This window comes from Rhinolophus hipposideros, assembly GCF_964194185.1.
Source record: "Rhinolophus hipposideros genome assembly, chromosome: 9".
Lineage (NCBI taxonomy): Eukaryota > Metazoa > Chordata > Mammalia > Chiroptera > Rhinolophidae > Rhinolophus > Rhinolophus hipposideros.
In genome coordinates, this window is record NC_138055.1 from 1,565,140 (window position 1) to 1,584,789 (window position 19,650).

The 19,650-nt window shown below is 47.9% G+C and overlaps 1 protein-coding gene and 1 long non-coding RNA gene across 7 annotated transcripts in view; one reads left to right on the top strand and one right to left on the bottom strand.

Moving 5' to 3' along the window:
* The window catches only part of TAFA5 (TAFA chemokine like family member 5), a 169,790-nt gene extending 169,405 nt beyond the window's left edge, over window positions 1-385 (bottom strand). Inside the window, exon 1 of the mRNA XM_081060717.1 lies at window positions 145-385. Coding sequence (XP_080916843.1) covers window positions 145-256 — 112 coding nt within the window. The 5' untranslated portion in view covers window positions 257-385. The remainder of the gene's footprint in view (window positions 1-144) is intronic.
* A 109-nt stretch (window positions 386-494) lies between these two features.
* The window catches only part of LOC308501602, a 37,571-nt gene continuing 18,415 nt past the window's right edge, over window positions 495-19,650 (top strand). The window contains exons 1-5 of one of the 6 annotated variants that reach the window (XR_013993920.1): window positions 495-1,251; window positions 1,720-1,779; window positions 14,237-14,366; window positions 14,595-15,067; window positions 15,154-17,149. This is a non-coding gene — a long non-coding RNA (uncharacterized lncRNA). Of the gene's footprint in view, window positions 1,252-1,719; window positions 1,780-1,799; window positions 4,505-14,236; window positions 14,367-14,594; window positions 15,068-15,153; window positions 17,150-19,650 lie in introns of those variants that run through there. The other 5 variants (XR_013993923.1, XR_013993921.1, XR_013993922.1 and 2 more) reach the window with 5 other exon arrangements.

The following is a 19,650-nucleotide window of genomic DNA, read 5'->3' on the forward strand; positions in this document are numbered from 1 at the left end:
GACTCGGGGCGGCCGGGAGCCCGCGGGGCCGGGGGGGGGGCCGGGGCCGGGGGGGGGGCCGGGGCCGGGGGGGGGGGCCAGGGCCGGGGGGGGGGCCGGGGCCGGGGGGGGGGCCGGGGTGGGGGGGCCCCGCGCGGTACTCACTGCAGTAGGCGATGAGCAGGCCGGCCAGGATCATGGACGCCCAAAAAGTTGAGGACATGCTGGGCAGGGCGGTCGCATCTTGCCGGCTGCCGGTCCTGGGCGATGGCGCCATGGAAGCCGCGGCGCCCGCGCGGGGGGAGCAGCGCGTCTCAGCGGCCGGCCCTGCCCGTGCCCCCGCGCCGGCCTCCACGTGCGGGCCCCGCGCGCGCCATCCGCCGCCGCCGCCGCCGCCGCGCCCGGCTCCGGCCCAACGCGCCCCGCCCCGCGCCCGCGCCCGCCGAGCCCGAGGACGCCGAGCCCGAGGACGCCGAGCCCGAGGACGCCGAGCCCGAGGACGCCGAGCCCGAGGACGCCGAGCCCGAGGACGCCGGCCCCGCCGCTCGGCGCGTCGCTGTTGCCCGGGCTCGGCGCGCCCACTGCCGAGGAGAGGCGCGCGCCCGACGCGCGTGCCCGGCGCCGCGGGGCCTGGCGTGGGCCCCGGGACTGGCGGGGGAGGCGGGCAGAGGGGGCGCCACGCCGCAGCCGGGCCTCTGGATGGCGACAGAGACGGCCGGCGCTCCCGCAGCCTGGGCACCTCGCGGGCAGGCCGGGCCAGGGCAGCCGGAAGTTTGTGGACTTGCGCTGCGTGGCCCGAAGGCCCAGCCTGCAACGCTGGGGTCGCAGATGTCGCCTGGGCTGTGGGCGCCGGAGTTTATCCAAGGATAGCGTGCCTCGGACCCTTTCCCCTGAAGTGACCCCTGTTCTTGGCTGTGCGTTGGAGAAGCCAGGCCCGCGGAGAGCATAGCCTCGGACCCGCGCAGAGTCAGCTCAGGTCCAGCTCCCAGGAGGGCCAGGCACTGCCAGGCAGGGACACGTGTCCCCAGGAGCACCTCCCTGTCCCTCTGCTCACTGCCTGGTTCCTCCATGAGCTGTCTCCTTGCCCGTCTCCCCACCAGGCCCCAGTCTTGTGTCTCCAAACTCCCTTGTCCAGGGCGGGTCCCTTTATGGTGGATTTTCTGAGCAGAATAACAAGGCTATAATTCACTTTATTTACATAGTTAATTATCATCTGCAAAACTGGTTCATTCCTTCAAACAAGCTGAGGATGGAGAAGATGCGTATTTTGAGGTCAGTGTCTGTAGGGACAGAGTCCCAGAAAGCAGTTTCCAGGCTCTCGGCCTCACGTGGGAAGGTGCTGGCTGGGGTAGTAAATGGCCATCAGGTTGTCTGGATGGCCATCAGCTGTTACCAGTCAGCCATTAGCCACTGGTATAACTGCCGTGGCTACACGAGCGCGTGTGGATTGTGGCTGGCAAGTGCAGTGAGCAGGCGGATGGCGGAGTGTCACTTCCTGTGTCTCGCCCTGCCGCCAGTGAGACTGCGGTGCAGGAAGACCCCGCTGGGGTACTGGCGGTTGTTTGCTTTTGTGTCTTGACCAGCTGCCATCGAGAATATAGTGGTATCACTCCCCTACCTGTGGCTCCATGGGTGTTCCTTTTGGCCTCCCTATATCCCGCCTTCTTGTGCGGGGAGCGGGAGCTGAGTGCCTGCATTACAATGTCTCTACTGTCACCCCTCCTTCTCATGTTCCCTCAGCAGGCAAACTACCAAGGCCAGATGCTCATCAGATGGCCCTGTGGCTCAGAGGGTCTGCAGGTTAGTGGACACACTAATAGAAAGTTGCTCTTCTGGACTCAGAGGGTCCTCTGAGGCTGCATGAGGAGGGGGTGCCCGGAAGAGCCCCATGAGGTCTTGGGAGAGCTGGGAACCCCTTCCCAGGAGCCACTGGATTCAAAAAGCAGGGAGAAGCAAAGATGGTTGCCCACATCACCCTTCACCTTGAGCCTGGGCCACCGAGCCTCTGAGGGACCACACAGCTGCCCACAGGGCTGCTCAAGTTCTGCTGAGGGTGTGAGGGGACAGGATACGCACGTCACACACAGCATACACGTATACATAAACCACGCACACATACACATTGGAAATGAAAGTCCCACCAGATGACACACATACTCTCAGTTTTCCCTGATGTTTTCTGTCCTGTCCTAGTATCACTTCTTAAAAGGCCGGTTGCTCACCTAGTCATTTTGTTTACTGTCATTGTCTTTGTCTGACAAATGTTGTTCCAGGAGAGATGGGGTCTCTGTTGAATTTGGGAGGATAAATTGAAGCTGTCAGGCCAAACGATGGCGGGTGATGGTGGGATGGTGGGGGACAGTGCTCCCAGCCGAGGGAGGGGCATGGTGAGTTCAATGGCCTCCTTTGTCTTGGAACTCAGACCATGAGATTTTTGCAGCTGTAACGTTAGGAGTTTGACATGTTAAAGAAAAAAATTCAAGTATTAAAGGTGGTAAGGCAGACTTTATTCAGGATCATCGGGACACGTATGGGGACCAATGTGATGGGATTTTGCAGTGGAAGGAGAGAGATTGGACTCAGCTCTTAATACAGTATGGTCCAGTGGGGATTTGTGGCCAAGGAGCAGGTGGGGCAATGGATGGAAATTCCCTAAGAGGAAACATCAGTGGTGAGGGCGATTCTGCCTAAACAGACCCAATAAGATTCTTGCTGAAGGCAGGCCAGTGATCAGACATCACACCTGGGGGAGCGTGGGAGCAGGTGAGGAACCTGGTCGGATATGAAGGGTGATCACATGTCGAGGATGGCGCTTCTGGTTAAACTGACGTGGCAAGGTTCTTGCTAAAACTGGATCTTACGAGAAAGGGCCCAGCTGGGCCTAGGAGAAGGTTTGGGAGCCTGACTAAAGAGTCAAAGACTCTGTCGGGTGGGAAGTTGGGGACTGACAGTCCTGCAGAGATGAGGAAAGGGAACGACAAGGTCCTTGGTGCTTATGACTTGGAACCCAGGATGGCAGAGAGTCTGGAACTCTCCGTCCAGTGAGGATGGAAAGGGCAAGGAAGTGGGATCAGAGGAGAGATGGAGACCTCCCGGCAAGGGGACGCTGGGCAGTGCTGATCTAATTATAAAGGCCCAGCCAGGACGCAGCCCAGAGGGGAGGGTCTGCTGGTGGTTCTGGGGGCTGCTGAGAGACCAAGATGGAAACTGAGGGTGGGGGTGAGCAGAGCACTGAATTCTGTTGCTAGGAAACGGGAAGCTGAGTTCTGGATGCCAGCCCTACCACCCAGTGACAATGTGTTGTTGTTGATTGGCTGGTTTTGGTTACTAGCCAGGACTGACAGAATGTTCGGTGTGGAACCCCTATAAGTGTATCAGAGAATCACAGCACGACCTTCCTCCACGCCGAGCAAAGGAGGGATGGTCATTATTCACTCCTTGAGGAAACCCGTGGGTCGCACCTCACACCAAGGATATAGTCCCTGGGCTGCTGAGACCTGGCACATGGAAGGGGCGGCCTGCATCGTGGATGGCTCGGGGGCCCTGGAGTGCACCGGGAATGGAGATGCCGCAGAGAAGGTAGGGCGCACAAGGGTGGCGGCCGAAGCACTCATTGCAAGTCTGGGCAGGAATCAGCTTCTCCTCCTCGTTTTCCCTGCTCTGCTTTTAAAATGAGGAACGTCGGTGTGGTTTTCCTGGTCTCTCTCCACTCCTCCACACTGAGTTCCCTGTCCTTTTGCCACCGGCTGAGTGTTTCACTGGGAGAGATGTTGGGATGTCTCCATTGGGACAACAGGGAGGCAGCACTGTTTTGTAAAGAACATGTATGGCTCTGCGTGTGGTAGGCAGTGAAAGGGGTGGACTGTAGTGGGCCTGCTCCATTCTTTCTTCTGGAAAGAATGACAGACTTTCCGTTGAGGGCCTAGCACCTGCCACACTCATCTCCCACATGCACTTTGCAAAGACACCAGTGGCTGTGGAGGGAAGGGCAGGTAGGAGGGAGAGGGGCCACACAGCAGTTGGCGGCAGGTGTAACAGTCAGGTGACAGGTGGGCTGGCCGCTTCTCTCGGAGGCAGCTGTGTGGAGGGGGCCACCCCTGTGGATCCAGGACCTCTTTTAGAAGGCGCGATGGCTCAGCCCCAGGAACTGGAACGCTGTGGATCATGACAGACGTGTCAGAATGACTCCAGGCTTCGGCTGGGAAAACCGGGAAGATGGCAGTGGTGTCCGTTGAGACAAGCCCTGGTCAGGTGCAGGGGACAGACCTCAAATCAAAGGGACCAGCTACTCCCTGAGTGCTTCCGGGTGGACTGAAAAGCTGCAGCGTGGAGGATACACACGGCGTAGAAGCAGAACACGGGCAGTGAGAGGGTCCCCGGGGCGGCCGAGTGGTCTCCATGAGGGCACGGAGCAGCCTGGCTCAGCTCTCAGCACCTGAACCCCTGCCCTGCGTGGAGCTGGTAGATGGCATCTGTGTGTCGTTTTGAAGAATAACTCGCCATCTTATCATGCAGCTTCCTAATGGTGAGTAGCCTTTGTGTAGCCCTACACAAAGTGTACACAGGAGTGTACGCAGCGGACACTCCTCCATAGAAGCTAAAGGTGGGTCCAGGCCGCCGGGCTGCAGACCGCTCAGAAGCCCTGCTGCTCCCCTGTCTCTCAACACTAAATTAAGTTCATTTAGGGAAAACTTTGGAAAATGGAGATACAAGAAGAAAAACAAAATGTTCCCTCATTCTGCCACTCAGCGTTAACCACATTTAGCATTTGTTAGTAACTTTTACATTTCTTTTTGCATATTCAGTATGTAGACCTGTTGTAAACAGTTTCCTTCGAATGGAGCGAACATGATTTTATGGCATCATATATTCTTCCAGAAAATTGTTTTCACAGCACTGTGAAAGCCTATAATGCATAAATACCACCATTTATGTAATCAATCATTTTTTTAAAAGTTTTTGGACATTTAGACTATATCTAGTGTTTTATTCTTTCTTTTAAACAATTGAGCAATGAGCATTGCTTATACTTAAATCTTTTCCTATAGTTATGGCTATTTGTAGGAAAGAAATGGTAGAACTAGAATTGTTAGGTCAAATTTTAAGGCCTTGTTCTTTCTGTATTACCGGATGAAATTCTAAAATATGTTGTATTAGTTCACAGCCCTCTGGATGGTAGTTGAGAGTACCCGTGTCAGCCTTCCTAGGTCAGCTTGGCTATTATTGTTGTCCCAGTATCTTGGACAATTGCTTAGGGGATAAACAGTTGTTGTTGTTGTTTTATTTTCATGTGACCTAATGAGCATCAACAGTTTTCATGTATATGGCATTTTAACGTCTTCTGTGAATCAGCTGTTTACATCCTTTGCCAAGTTTTCTCCTGGTGTATTTGTCTTTTTATCATTGACCAGTAAGAATGAATGCTTAATTTTTGGAATGAATTCCTCTAAAAATTTTTGAAATGTGGAAAATAGAAAGGTATAAACAAGACAATAACAGGTGTTAACAATCTTCCACATATGTGACAAATCTTTTATTTTTAACTATGGAATGTGTCACGTGGTGACTATTTTTCCTTTTGTAGATTAAATGTGCTGTCAGAGGGCATACAGATAAGGGGTGTCATCTTTTGTGTCTGTTGTTATTTTTAACAGTTGTGGAGAGGTGTGTTAGGGTTCTCCAGAAAAGCGGAACCAATGAGAGAGAGAGAGAGAGAGAGAGAGAGAGAGAGAGAGAGAGAGAGAGGTTTTAAACAATTGCATCACGTGACTGTGGAAGCTGGCAGGTCCTGCATTTGCAGGACAGGCAGGCTGGAGACCTAGGAAAGAACTGATGTTGCAGCTCAAGTCCAAAGGCAGTCTGGAGGCAGAATTCTCTCTTCTTGGGGGACCTCAGTCTATTTACTCTTAAGGCCTTCAACTGATAGGACGAGGCCCACCCACGTTATGGAGAGTAATCTGCGTTACACAAAATCTACTGATTTAAATGTTAATCTCATCTAAAAATAGTTTCACAGAAACATCTAGACTGACATTGGACCCAACAGCTGGGTGCTGTTGTTTGTACATAACATCGACCATCACAGGAGACAAGCTGCATGCAATAAACAGCACATATTTAAAGTGGACAATTTTATATATTTGGTGTGTATGCCGTGGAAACATCACTACAGTCAAAAGAATGAACATGTCCATATCTGTCACCCCCAACTGATTCCATTGGCCCTTGGTAATCCCTCCGCCCCACACCGCCCCGCTCACCCCATTGCCAGACAGCCTGTGGTTTCTGTCATTACACATTAGTTTGCATTTCCTAGATATCTGCAAACATGGACTCATACAGTGTTTCCTCCTTTTTGTCTGATTTGTTTCACTCAGTAAAATTCTTTTGCGATGATCCATGTCACTGTACATATCAATAGACAGTCAGTCCCTCTCTCCATCGCATGGGGACAGTTCTTCATAAAGTCCCCCTGGATGGACATTAGCGCTGTTTACAGTTTGGGCTATTACACATAAAGCTGCTATGAACATTCACGCATATATTTTTGTATGAGCGCACGTTTCCATTTCTTATGGGCAAATATCAGGGAGTAGAATATCTGGATTATGTCACAGCCATACACTTCATTTTTTTATGGAGTGGTGAACCTCTTTCCCATGGGATTGTGCCACTTATGTCTGAGGGTTCTGCGTGCTCCGTGTTTCTGACCGTGTCTCGACGTGGTGCCTTTGTAACTGCCATCATCCTAAAGGGTGTGAGCAGCTAGCTCATGTGATCTTAATTTGCATTTCCCTAGAGACTAGTGATGTTAAGCATCTTTTCATGTGCTTATTTGTATATATGCAAATAAACACTTCTTTGATAAAGCACTCACAATTTTTTTTTGAGTTGTTGTTTTTCTTGATTTTTGAGGTTTCTTTGTATATTCTAGATACAAGTCTTCTATCAGCATGTAATTTGCACATATTTTCTCCCAGTCTGTGGTTTGTATTTTCATTCTCCTAACAATGTTGTTTAAAGAGCAGATGTTTTTAATTTTGATGAAATCCAGTTCATCAACTACTTGTTCTATGAATTACTCTTTTTTTTGGTGTCATATTTAAGAGATTTTTGCCTAGCAACAAACCATAAATTTTTCAGGTATGTTTTCTTCGAGAAGTTTTATAGTGTTAGGTTTTATGTTTAGATCTATGATTTATCTTGAGTTAATTTTTGTACACGGTGTGAGTTATAGATACAAGTTTAGTTTTTCTGAATGTGGATATTCAGTTGTTCTGCCATCATTTGTTTGAAAGATCCTCCTTTCCCACCGACTGTTCTCTGCACTTTTGTCAAAAATCAGTTGACACTATTCGGTGGGCCTATTTATGGACTCTGTTCCGTACCGTTGATCTATTAAGCTACCTACATGCACACTGTCCTCATGGCTGTGGCTTTATATATGAAGTCTTGGAATCTGGTGATGTTAGTCTTTTATCTTTTTTTGTTTAAAAAATGTTTTGACTTTTCCAAATCATTTGCATTTCCATATGAATATTAGAATCAGTTTGTCAATTTCTATGAAGAAGACCGCTGGGTTTTTTATTGGGATTTCATGTAATATGTAAATCAATTTGGGGGATAATCGTCCCTAAGAGTATTGAATCTCCTAACCCATGGACTCTGTGTATCTCTCCACTTGGGCCTTATTTAATTTCTCAACAATATTTTGTAGTTTTTGGTATGCAGGTCTTTCCCATCTTCTGCCACCTGTATCATATTTTTGGTACTATGTTAAATGGTATTTGGGGTATTATTTTAAATCATTTTTATTTCAGTATTTGAATGTTCCTTGCATATAGAATTCTATTTGTTTTTTTATACTGATCTTGTATCCTGCAGCCTTGATAAACTCAGATATTAGATCTAGTACCTTTTTGGTTGATTCCATCAAGTTTTCTACATAAACTGTCCTAACATCTGTGAATAAAGATAGTTTCACTTCTGACTTCTGAATCTGGATTACTTTTTTATTTTTTTCTTACCTTTTTTCATTGGCAGAAACCTCCAGCACAACACTGAATGTAAGTGGTGGGAACAGATGTCCTTGTCTCACTTCTGGTCTTAGAAGGAAAACTTTCAGTCTTTCACCAGTGTGCATTATGTCAGCTGAAGATTTTGCACAGAAGCTCTTTCAGGTTGAGGAAGTTCCCTTCTACACTTAACTTTTGGAGGGTTTTATCAGAAAAGGATATTGAATTTTCCAAATGCTTTTTCTGTTTCTACTGAGAAAATCATAGTACCCCACACACACCAATTACGACTTTAGCTGTATTTTCATTTCCATCCCGTCCAGAAAATTTCTCATTTCCCTTTGGATTTCTTCTTTGAACCATGACTTATTTAGAAGTGTATTATTTAGTCTCTAAATTTTTGGAAGATTTTTCCAAAGATTTTCTGTTAGTCATTTCTAATTTAAGTCTATGTTGATATGAACATACTTTGTCTGACTTGAATCCTTTAAAACAATCTGAGAGATTGTTTGTGCCTAGGAGATGGTCTATTGTGCTAACGTTTCATAGGCACTTAAGCACTAGAGCCGTGCCATTGTTGGGTGGGATGTTCCGTACGCTTCAATCACGTCGGGTTAGTACAGTGTTCAAATCATCTGAGCCCTCGTTGATGTCTGTACTTGTTCTGCCAATGACTGAGGGACAGGCGTGGTAATCTCTGACTGTAATTGTGGACTTGTCTGTTTTGCCTTGCAGTTTGCCCCAAGTGTCTTGAAATTCAGTAATTAAGTACGTGACCGTTCAGGACTGTTGTGTCCTCCTGATGAATTGATCCTTCTGTCATTATAAAACGACCATATTTACGACTAGTAATACTTTTCTATGAAATCAACTTTGCCTGAAATTAATATACCCACTCCATTAATATAAGACATCTTTCCCATTCTTTTACTTTTGCAAATGTGTGTCTTTATTATTGAGGTTAATAACTTTAACATAGCATACAGTTGGGACTCTTTTTTAAAAAAATCTAATCTGACAGTCTCTGCTTTTTTGTTGGATGGGTAGAGAATCACATTTAATGTGATGATTTAGGTGGTTAGATTTACACCTACCACATTGCCAAATGTTTTCTATTTATCTCACTTGTTCTTTTTTCCCATTTCCCTCTTTTTCTGTCTTCCTATGAATTAACTGAATATTTTATGATGCAGTTTTACTTTTAGGCTTATCAACTATAACTCTTTGTTTTATTATATTAGTGTTTGCTCCTCCCAGTCTAGCTTCATTATATTATATGAAGGTATATTATTATACCACTTCATTTGTAAAGTAAGTAACCCCTGTATTTGCTATTTCTAATGTCCTTGTTTGAGTAGACCCATTGTTCCTTTTGGTATTATTTTCTTCTGCTTGAAGGACTACCTTTAACAGTTCCTTTAAAGCAGGGCTGTTGGTAGTGGATTTTTTTCATCTTTTGAATGTCTTTAAGAGTTTATTTCACTTCCATTTTAGAAACCCTTTTATCTAAGTATAGAATTCTAGGTTGAGAGTTTTTTTTGTTATTTTTTTTTTTCCTTTCAGTACTTTAAAGAAGTGTCATTGTCTTCTCTCCTGCATTGTTTTCAACAAGATATCTGCTGTTTTTCTTACACGTGTTCCTCTGTAACCTGTGCTCCTCGATGTCATCTACATAAGTCTCCGTTCTTTTGTGTCATCTCTGTAGGTAACATATCCTGATTCTCTGGCTGCTTTTGCATTTTCTCTTTATTGGTAGTTTTAGAAGATTACTATGATGTGTGTTGGTGTAGTTTCCTTGTGCTTGGTGTCCTATGAGCTTCTTGGCTCTAGGGGTTCACAGTTTTTCATCAAATTTGAAAATACGTTAGCCATTATTTTTTCAAATAGTTTTCCTTTTCGTATTACTTGAGGACTCCTATTACACGCTGCTTACAGTTATCCCACAGCTTAATAGTGCTCTGTTTTTCAAATTATTTCCCTCTGTTTCCTTTAGAATAGTTTCTATTACTATGTCTTCAAATTCATTAATTTTTTTCTTCAGCAATTTCTAATCTGCCGTTACACCGATCAGCATAGTTTCCATCTCAGACATTATAGTGTTTATATCTAGCATTTCGTTTGGGGCCATTGGAAAGTATCTCCATGTCTCCAGTTAGCTCCGTGAACATACGGATTATTGTTTTAACAACGATTTTGTCTTTGTCTGCTTATTTTAACATCTGTGTCCTTGCTGTGTTGGTTTCAACAGACCCATATACACGTATCTCCTCGTTACGTTATGTGTTAAATGTCCTGTTGCATAGGAGTCCTGGTGATTTTTAATTGGATGACAGACATTATGAGTTTTCCTTGGTGGGAGCTGGGTACCTTCGTAGTTCTGTAAATATTCTTGAGCCTTGCTCTAGGTTACAGGTAATGTACTTGGAAGCAGTTTGATCCTTCTGGGTCTTGCTTTCTGAGATGTATTTTTCTTTAGGTGGGACCAGAGCAGTATATGGTCTAGGGCTAATTATTTCCCTCCATGAAGGAAATCTCCAGTCTGAGTCCCCACCTTTTCTTATGGGCTTTGAGATTTTGTCGTCTGGACCATGGGGACGGGCACTCTTCCTGGCCCTGTCTGAACAACAGGGATGGTACATCTCATCCTTTGGGTGGCTCTTTCTCTGGCCCGGGGCGGATTTCCACATGCATGCACTGATTACTGCTCAGCTGAGCAGTCACGGGGAGCCCTCTGAAGACCTGGGAGGCCTCTCTCTGGACAGGTGTCTCGTCTTTGGCATTCTGCAGTGGATCTCCCACCAATTTGGTCTCTATGAACTCTGGCTCCATCTCCTCAACCCAGAGAGTCCACTGGGTTCCTCTGGGTTGCTTGTCTGTGCCCTGCAGCCTGGGGGCTCTTTCCAGGTGGCCAGTTGGGGCAAGCACAGGGTCCATAGTTTGTTTTCCATCTCTCAGAGATCACTGTCCTTTGTTGTCTGATGTCCAGTATCTTGCAGACCATTGTTTCATATATTTCAGTCATTTTTTTGGTTGATTCAAGCAAGAGGGTATATTCGCTCACTGTTCCATCATTTTAGAAGCAAAAGTCTTCGTTTTTGTATTTTTCATAATTAAAAGTGTTTTTCCCTGTGAAATCTGTGATGAGATACTTCTCCTTTCAGTTACTCAAAACTCAAAGAATGGGGCAGTCCTAAGTCCCATTCCCTGTGTGGGGTCCTGGTGAGAAGAGGCAGGGCCAGCCCAGCCCCTCACCGCAGGGGTCTTCACAGTGTTGGGGCAGCCACAGGTGTGTCAACAGGGAACACAGGACTATATGGGCACGTTGTCGTGTCAGCTAGGAGAAAGGTACCACAGCAGGTGACACTGGGTGGTTCCGGAATGGACGAGAAGGTTTTCACCGAGCAGATAACATGCTGTGAGGGTACTGAAGGGAGAGGAAACAGTGTGCGAAGGCCCAGAGACAGAGGGGTGTCCAGGGAAAGCAGATTGTTTGGCAAGATTGGACTTCAGTGTGTATGGGAAGGAGCAGCAGAATTGGAAAGTGAAAAGCTCTGTCTATTCACTGTTGTGCAGGACTTGGGCCTTGAAACCCGGTGCCCTGGGCAGGACGCCCCAACCTGTAGTCAGAAGGGGCTCCAGGGGCATGTTTGGTACGTTGGGTCCTGAAAAAAGGGCCAGGAGTCAAAGGTGAGGGGGCGAGGGTTGGAGTGTAGAGGGGAGAGGGCTCCAGAGTGGGGCTGTCACCCCGGGGGGATCCTAAACCAGCGGTCAGAAGAAATCTTAATGAACATTGGATATCAAATGGCATTCAGGTGTTGTCGTCAATTGTGTCAGGTACGCTACGGCATCCTGGTTTTATAAGAAATATGTCATTATTTTTGAGGCACGTACTGAATTGATGAGGGGTAAATTAACATGATGCCTGAGACTTAATAGAAAATATTCCAGGGGAAAATAAAGATATATAAACAGACAGACAAAAGAGCGGAGGGGAATAGATAGCTGGATGGCTGTCGCCGCTGAGTCCAGCCCAGCCCAGCCGGGATGGGCCAGCGCGCTGGCCGGCAGGTCCGTGAGAAAGCACACTCACCGCTGCCCCGCTGCCGTGGTCAGACATCTGAGGACCAGAGAGAACAGGCCTGTCGAAACTGAGAGCCGGCATCTCAGAGGGGCTGTGTCCCACCCTGGATCCCAGGACACTGGGCCCGAGAGTCTACCCGCTGTGCCCAGAGCCCTTTCTATGGCCCAGAACTTATGGCCTCGTCTCCCATCTGGGAAGACGATGACCCAGCCCGTCACTGCCTTGTAGGCTCCTGGATCGGGGCTTCTGAGCCCCACACAACCTCCCATGCCCAGGCCTCCACCGTTGGTCATCTCCAGCCTCAATCAGCATGTCTCAGCCACCCTCCTGGCTTTCTTTGATTTTCATTTTGAAGGGTCCCAGGTATACACAGGTGCAGACGGTACTGTGAGCCCCTCCCATCGCGGAGCTCCTGCTCGCGGGGCCCCTCCCGTCTTTCCCTGCACCTCCCACCAGGGGCCCTAAGTGGGAAGGTGTGGACCCATTCATTTGTCCGCAAAGCCGAGGCTGTGTCAGCGTGGGGGGCGCTGGGCTCCATCCAGGTGCTCCCGTGGGACGATGGTGCTGGAAGGCTGCTGGCCACAAGCCCTGCCTTGGAAGGCTGGCCGATGATGAAGAATTTTCTCCCCCAAACTGCTTTTATTAAGTGCTGTTTAAAATCAACCTTTCATTTTCGGACAGTTTGATTTACAGAGAAATTGGGAGGATACAGAGAGTTGGCATATACCCTGCACTCTCTCCCCGCGTTGTTACCATCTTAGATTAGTAGTCGGTGCAGTGGTTGTTGTGCGGATAACTTAGTTTAAACTAAAATCCGTATTTTCTTCAGGTCTCCTTAGGTGTCATCTATCGCCTTTTCCTTGTGATTTTGTCGTCACAGGATTCCATCCAGAGCCCACACGACATTCAGTCATCACATCTCCTTAGGCTCCTCTGGGCTGTGACCGTTTCTCAGACTGTCCTTGTTCCTGATGACCTTGACGGATGTGAGAGGACTGGGCAGGTGTACTATTGGATGTAACCCGACTGGGATTTCTCTGCTGTGTTTCTCAGCATGAAACTGAGTTTGGGGAGGAAGCCCACAGAGGTCAAGTGCCCTTCTCATCACATCACCTCAGGGCTCATCCTGCCCTCGTGACTGATCACTGAGGTTGACCTTGGTCGCCTGACCGAGGTGTGTCTGTCAGGCGTCTCCAGTCCGGCCTGTCCTCTGTGGCGGGAAGTCACACTTCAGGGTGGGAGTCATGCCACACCCCCCAGAGGGCAGATATCTATAACTTATGCGGCATGTTTCTGCGTGGGAGATTTGTCTCTTGTCCTTATTGATTTATTCCATCATTTACTTAGATTAGCATGGATTCATGGACGTTTACACAGGATTATGGTTCAATGTTATGTGGTTTATTTTGTTGCTCAGATTGTTCCAGCGGTGGCCATTGGGGGGGCTCTTCCAGCTGTCCCTGCGTCCCTTTGTCACACCCTCACGGGTGTAGGTGGTTCTTCTTTAGCACTTTCATGAAGTATTTAAAGTTATGTTTTCACCCGTCTACCCACCTGTCTGCACAGCAGAGCAGCTGTGAGCAGCGGATGGGAAGCTGGGAGGGCGCCGGGAGTTAGGCCAGCCCTGGGAAAGTCACCGCTGGCCGATGGCTTACACGGGCTGGACAGCCTTCTTGTAGACGAAATTAAATTTTCTGCTGGCTTTCCTCCAGCTTTATGAGCTATAATTGTCATGTAATGTTGTGTAAGCTTAATGTGTGCAACGTCGTGATTTATATGTGTGTGTTGCAAACTGATTATCGCAATAAGATTAGTTAATATGGAGGTGCCTCAAAAAATTAGGCAGGTCTCCCCTCTGATCCAGCAATCCCACCCCTGGGTGTGCACTGAAGGAGACTGAGCTCAGAAGTGGGGAGAGCTGCCCGCACCCCGTCTTCATGGCAGCATCAAAGACTTGGAAGCAACCCAGCTGCCCCGCAATGGATGGGTGGCTGGAGGAAACATGGTCTGTACACACAGCGGAGAGTCATGCAGCCTCGAGAAAGAAGAAAACCGTGTCATTTGCAACACCAAGGGTAGACACTGAGGGCATTTTGCTAAATGAAATAAATCAGACAAAGCAATACCGTATGATCTCTCTTACATGTGGGGTTTGAAAAAGCCAGCCATACGTACAGAGAACATGGTGACACGAGACCCCCGACTCCACCGTGACTTCCAGACGCCCGACTGCAGGCCCAGGAGGGTGTCTGCTCTGCCCCATCACTTGGAGTCCCCTCCCCACTCCTCAGGTGAGTATCTCCAGGACCTGTGCTCCAGGTGCTTCTATCTGGACACTGATTGAGGTGACCTCTCTTCTCTATCACAGTTTTTTATGTGACAGTTGGGGGTGGGGAATATTACCGGTTTCAGCATGATTTTTGGAGCCCTGGCGGTTCAGGGGAAGGGCTGTGGCCTCCACAAGAGAGGAAAGGAAGGGTGGGTTTGGGGGGCTGAGGGTCCTGCCCTCATGTTGACAGGGCAGCTTCTGTGTCCTCTGAGCGCTGAGCTTTCCTGACACTTTACTGGACGAGAACTCCAAGGCCACGGATCTCGGTGCGTCCAGGGGTGTTGGTCTCTCTGCAGGGGAGCCCAGACCCTTTGCTGCCCAGCCCCTGCGCCCCTGCTTCTGGCAGCAGAGTCCAGTCCCGATGGGATTCTCCCGCAGGGAACTGCCCCCTTCCCTTGTCGGTGTGTTCCGAGGGGAGCTGGTCCCTCCCCAGCCCCCAAGTTGGCAGGACTCCCACCTGGAGCCAGGGGTCGCTTCCAGGATGAGCCTGTGCTGGAGCTTTTGCAGAAATTACTGGAAAGGAGCACTGGTTGTTCACCGGCACCTCACACGTGTGGGACATCTGCCCGGAGCTGTCGAGAGGCAGTTCAAGGAGAGCTCCTGCCTGAGGACCAGGCCCCCAGAGTCCCCGGCGGGGTCATAGAGGGGCCGCAGAGAGCGCGGGTAAGTCCTCGGTCTCTCAGCCAGGCGTCCTCCTGAGGGAACACTTTTTTTTCTTCTTACAACTGTGCAAATACATTTCCCTTTAGGGAGAAGTGGCTTTGAGTGAGGTCTACCAGGCCTGATGAAAGGTTCTCACCTGACACAGATTATTCCCAGGATTTGCTCCGAGACTGGAGGCGACCGGCACGGAGAACCGACTGCCTAGCCCTTGCTGGCCAGTCGTGTCCTGATGACCGCGCAGAGGACCTCGAGGGCTCCTCGCTCCTGCTGGCACCGCACCCCAGCCCTAGGGGGCACTGTCATCATGGCAGGTCCTGCCTTGCGCACAGCTCAGGGTCCTCCCGCCAGGACCAGTGCCCACTCCTGGAGCTGGGCCGCGGCCTCCCAGACCATCATCCGGGGGAGAAACATCCTGGGCCCCACGCCATGAAGCCCCGTCTGCCTGGCCCTTTCCAGGACGTATCCTCGGAGTCTGTTTCACTCCTTGGACTTTGAGAACCAAAGATTCATGGGCCAGAGTTTTTTCCAGGGTAGCTGTCTTTTGAATTATCGTGTAATTAAGATGCTAATGGCTGTTTATAGAACCTCTCCTCCCAGTCCAACTGCTTTCTGAATAATAAGGATGTCCCCTTTGTTACGGTCAAAAATAGCATTGAGAGCAAAATCCTTCATTAAATCACTGTTTGCATTTTTTTCCCCCGTACACTAAAAAGGAATTTAATAATGCTCATTAATGTTTTGTTGTGTGAATAAATTGTGGGGAATTCTTCTCCTTACAACCCATTTCCTTGGTGAATAAGGATAAACACCTCCATTCTTTAGTGGGGTATCAGAGGATACCCTAAGGGAACAGCTTCCTAATCAAAATCTTAACAAAACTGCTCCACCAACCTTGTTCAGGAAAGCAGTTCATGAGCTGTCAGGATGGGCGTGGGAGCGCAGTGATGGGAGTGACCTTGGCCAGCAGCCTCGCCGCCCAGGACCAGCTCAACCTGAAGGTGCACGCCACTCTCCAACCAGGGGTCTCCCACTCACTCTGCAGACGGGGCCTGTGGCGAGCCAGGCAGCGTGGCCCATGCAGGGTGACCACCAGGACACTGGCAAGCCCCACACCGACCCCTCACTCCCAGTGCTGAAGCCCGAGAGGACCGCACGTTTGTTGTGTTCAAACCAACCATGCTCCTGCTCAGGTCCTTTCTGCCACCGAATGGGGAGGCAGCGCAGAAAAACCTGCAGGGCCCAGGACTGTTGTATCTGATGGGCCAATGGCCATGTGACAGTGTGTGCAGAGCCCAGGAAAACCTCACCTGGGCTGTTGCACGTGTGGTGGCCTGAACCCCCCCACCACCACCCAGGCAGGTGGCTCCCACCCATATTTCCATCCAGAGGCCGAGGGGGCCTCAAGCAGGGTGAACCTCTGCTCCCCTTGCCTCCTGGGTGTGTTATCTAAAATGTCCACAGCGGAGCCCCCGTATTTGCCAGTGGGAGGAAAGGAGCTGTGTGTTACTGCTGTCACCCTGAAAGGCAGTCTCTTATCCTCTGATCGGCTCAATGACTGAAGACCTTTCTCAGGGCTTTTCTCTGCCCTTTATGACTCAGTGTGGGTCTCACCTCCTCCAGGATGTCTTACCCCCACCTTCTATATGACCCTGGGCTCCCTGCTCCCAGGCCGAGGTCCCAGAGGGACCTGTAGTTGCTGGGACAGGGCCACCAGCCTCCTCTGGGAGGGCCCAGCAGGCAACTGCTGCCCACACCTGCTCAGGGCCTTCTTAGAAGTCCTAGCTTCACCTGCTGTTTTGTTGAGAAAGCCTTTTTCCTCTTTCAATGCTAATATTTCTATTTACTTCTTTTTTTCCATTACAAATGCTGAGATTCTTCTACTTGGTATCAATTGCCTGCAGACTTGACCTATTTCTTGCAATTAAAAAAAATCACTTAGTTATTAAATACAATTATTACTTAATTTTTCTGTCTCTTCAATCTAGCAAACTATTATATACTCTTCGTTATTGTCATTTGAGTCCAAATAAATATCAAAGAGAAATTTACCCAGAATCCTATAATACCATCACATTGTCTTAGTTTTTCTAAGTTCTCTCTTCACCCTTGTCCATATACATACATAATTATTGCTTATTACATATCAATCTGTATTACTCTTTTCTACTTAATTCTACAAAATAAGCATTCTTCATTTTGCTACATAATCTTTATGATCTACTTTTGCTTGAAAAATTCCGAATAAAAGACAAAAATACAAATCATTTAAAATCATATCACTTAGCAGCAATTACAGAGGCTTCCCACCAAGGCAGTGTAGTGCGTTTGTTACAATAACCCTTTTGCTGCGCATGTAGAAACGGTCACAGAAAATACAAAGACAGCTGCAAGCTCCAAAACCTGGGTCCGTGTCTCCGCGCCGGGAGTGGGAGAGGGATCTCAGCCGTTGCAGGAGGTGGCCTCCAAGCGCCGGTTAGTCACTTGGCAGACAAGGGTTGACGCCTGCCAGATAGTAGAAGATGGAGACGAGAGCCAGGCTCATTGCCTGTAGCCAGGTGGTGAGGTGGAGTCCTTGACCCCTCATCTCTTGGGACACGAGAGCAAACAGTGTCCCCCTCAGAACCACGTGACCGGGATCTGAGCCCAGTCCCTGCTGGCACCATGGGTGGGCCTGCTATGTGTCCAGTGTGCCTGCCAGGATGTCCCATGAATCCTGTGACAAGACCTGGACCTAGCTGTCCCACAGGTAGAGAGGAGGCAACACCCTGAGAGAGAGACACGGGCACAGAGAGGAAGAGGCAGGAAGGTGAAAGAGAAGAGAGAGACACAGAAATAAAGGGGGGAACAACCCCGAGCTCTCCTCCTCAGATCTGGCTTGGAGATACAACTGAGAAAGGCATGTGAGAATATAACTCTAAGAAATAGAACCAAGAAAATAAACTCCTGGAAAATAAATTGACTGTAGGTGAAAATCATTCATGCCTTTATGTAAAGAAAAGCAAAGGCTTCCAAATAAGTATGCTGAAGGTGTTTAAAGAGATAATTGGAGGTACAATTGATTTACAAATGAATAAAAACAATGGAAATAAAACAGAGAATGATATCTGAACTCATTTTTGTGAAAAAGAATTAGTTGGAGATTTTAAACATGAATTAAAAAGGAGTCATTGAAATAAATTGTATTAAAAAAAAAAACAAGTCGCATGAAACGAGCCTGCTTGAAAGCAGTCAACATGCAAAGCAGTGAGTTGGGAGACGGTACAAAAGAAATAACCAAATATCACAAAACTGCAGCCGCATTCTGAAGTGAGCCTGTGTGGCTTTTAGCTTGGACACAATGATGATAAATTCCACATTTCAAAGTGAGACCACCATGGATACATTTGAAAGTCAATGGTCAAACACTGGTGGAACAATTCTTAAAGGCATCACCAATATCAAGGCTGCATAAGGTCAGGGAAGTGGACATTGAAGGAATTTTGTTTTTTTTTTTAGTTTCAGGTATATAAACCAATGTAATAGTCATTTACATCCCTCAAAAAGTGATAACCCCCTATCTCAATCTACTACCCCTCTGACATCGTATGCAGCTGTTACAATTCTATTGACTCTATTCTCTATGCTGTACTCCACATCCCGTGACTATATGTATATTAAATTATAGTTGACATTCATTATTATTCAGCTTCAACTTCAGGTGTACAGGACAGTGGTCAGGCACCTACACCGTCCATGAAGTGGTCTCCCTAATAATACAAGTGTCCATCGGATACTCTACAAAATCTTTACATTATTGACTATATTCCTCAAACTGCACTTCTATCTTTGTGACAATATTGTGAATACCTATCTGTGCTTCTAATCCGTTTACCTTCACCCCGTGCCCACCCCCTCCCATCTAGCAACCATCTTTTTTTTCTCTATATCTCTGGGTCTGTTTCTGTCTTGTCTGTTCATTTATTCTATTCTTTAGATTCCACATATAAGTGAGATCATATGGTATTTGTCTTTCTTCATCTGACTTATTTCACTTAACATAATGTTCTCTAGGTCCATCCATGTTGTAGCAAATGGTAAGATTTCATTCTTTTTAGCTGAGTAATACTCAATTGTATAAACATACCACAGTTTCTTTATCCAATTGTGTACCCATGGGCATTTCGGTAGTTTCCAAGTTTTGGCTATTGTAAATAGCATTGCAATAAACATAGGAGTGCATATATTTTTCTAATTAGCATCTTGGATTTCTCCTGATAGATACCTAAGAGTGGAATTGCTGGGTCATAAGGTAGTTGCATTTCCAGTTTTTTGAGATACCTCCATACTGTTTTCCATAGTGGCTGCACCAATCTGCAATCCCACCAACAGTGCACAAGTGTTCCCTTTTCTCCGCGACAGCACTTGTTTGTTGATTTATTGATGATAGCCATTTTGACTGGGGTGAGGTGGTATCTCATTGTGGTTTTTATTTGCATTTCTCTGATGATTAGTGAGGTTGAGCATTTTTTCCATGTCTGTTGGCCATCTGTATGTCCTCTTTAGAAAAATGTCTCTTCATGCCATCTGCCCATTTTTTAATTGGG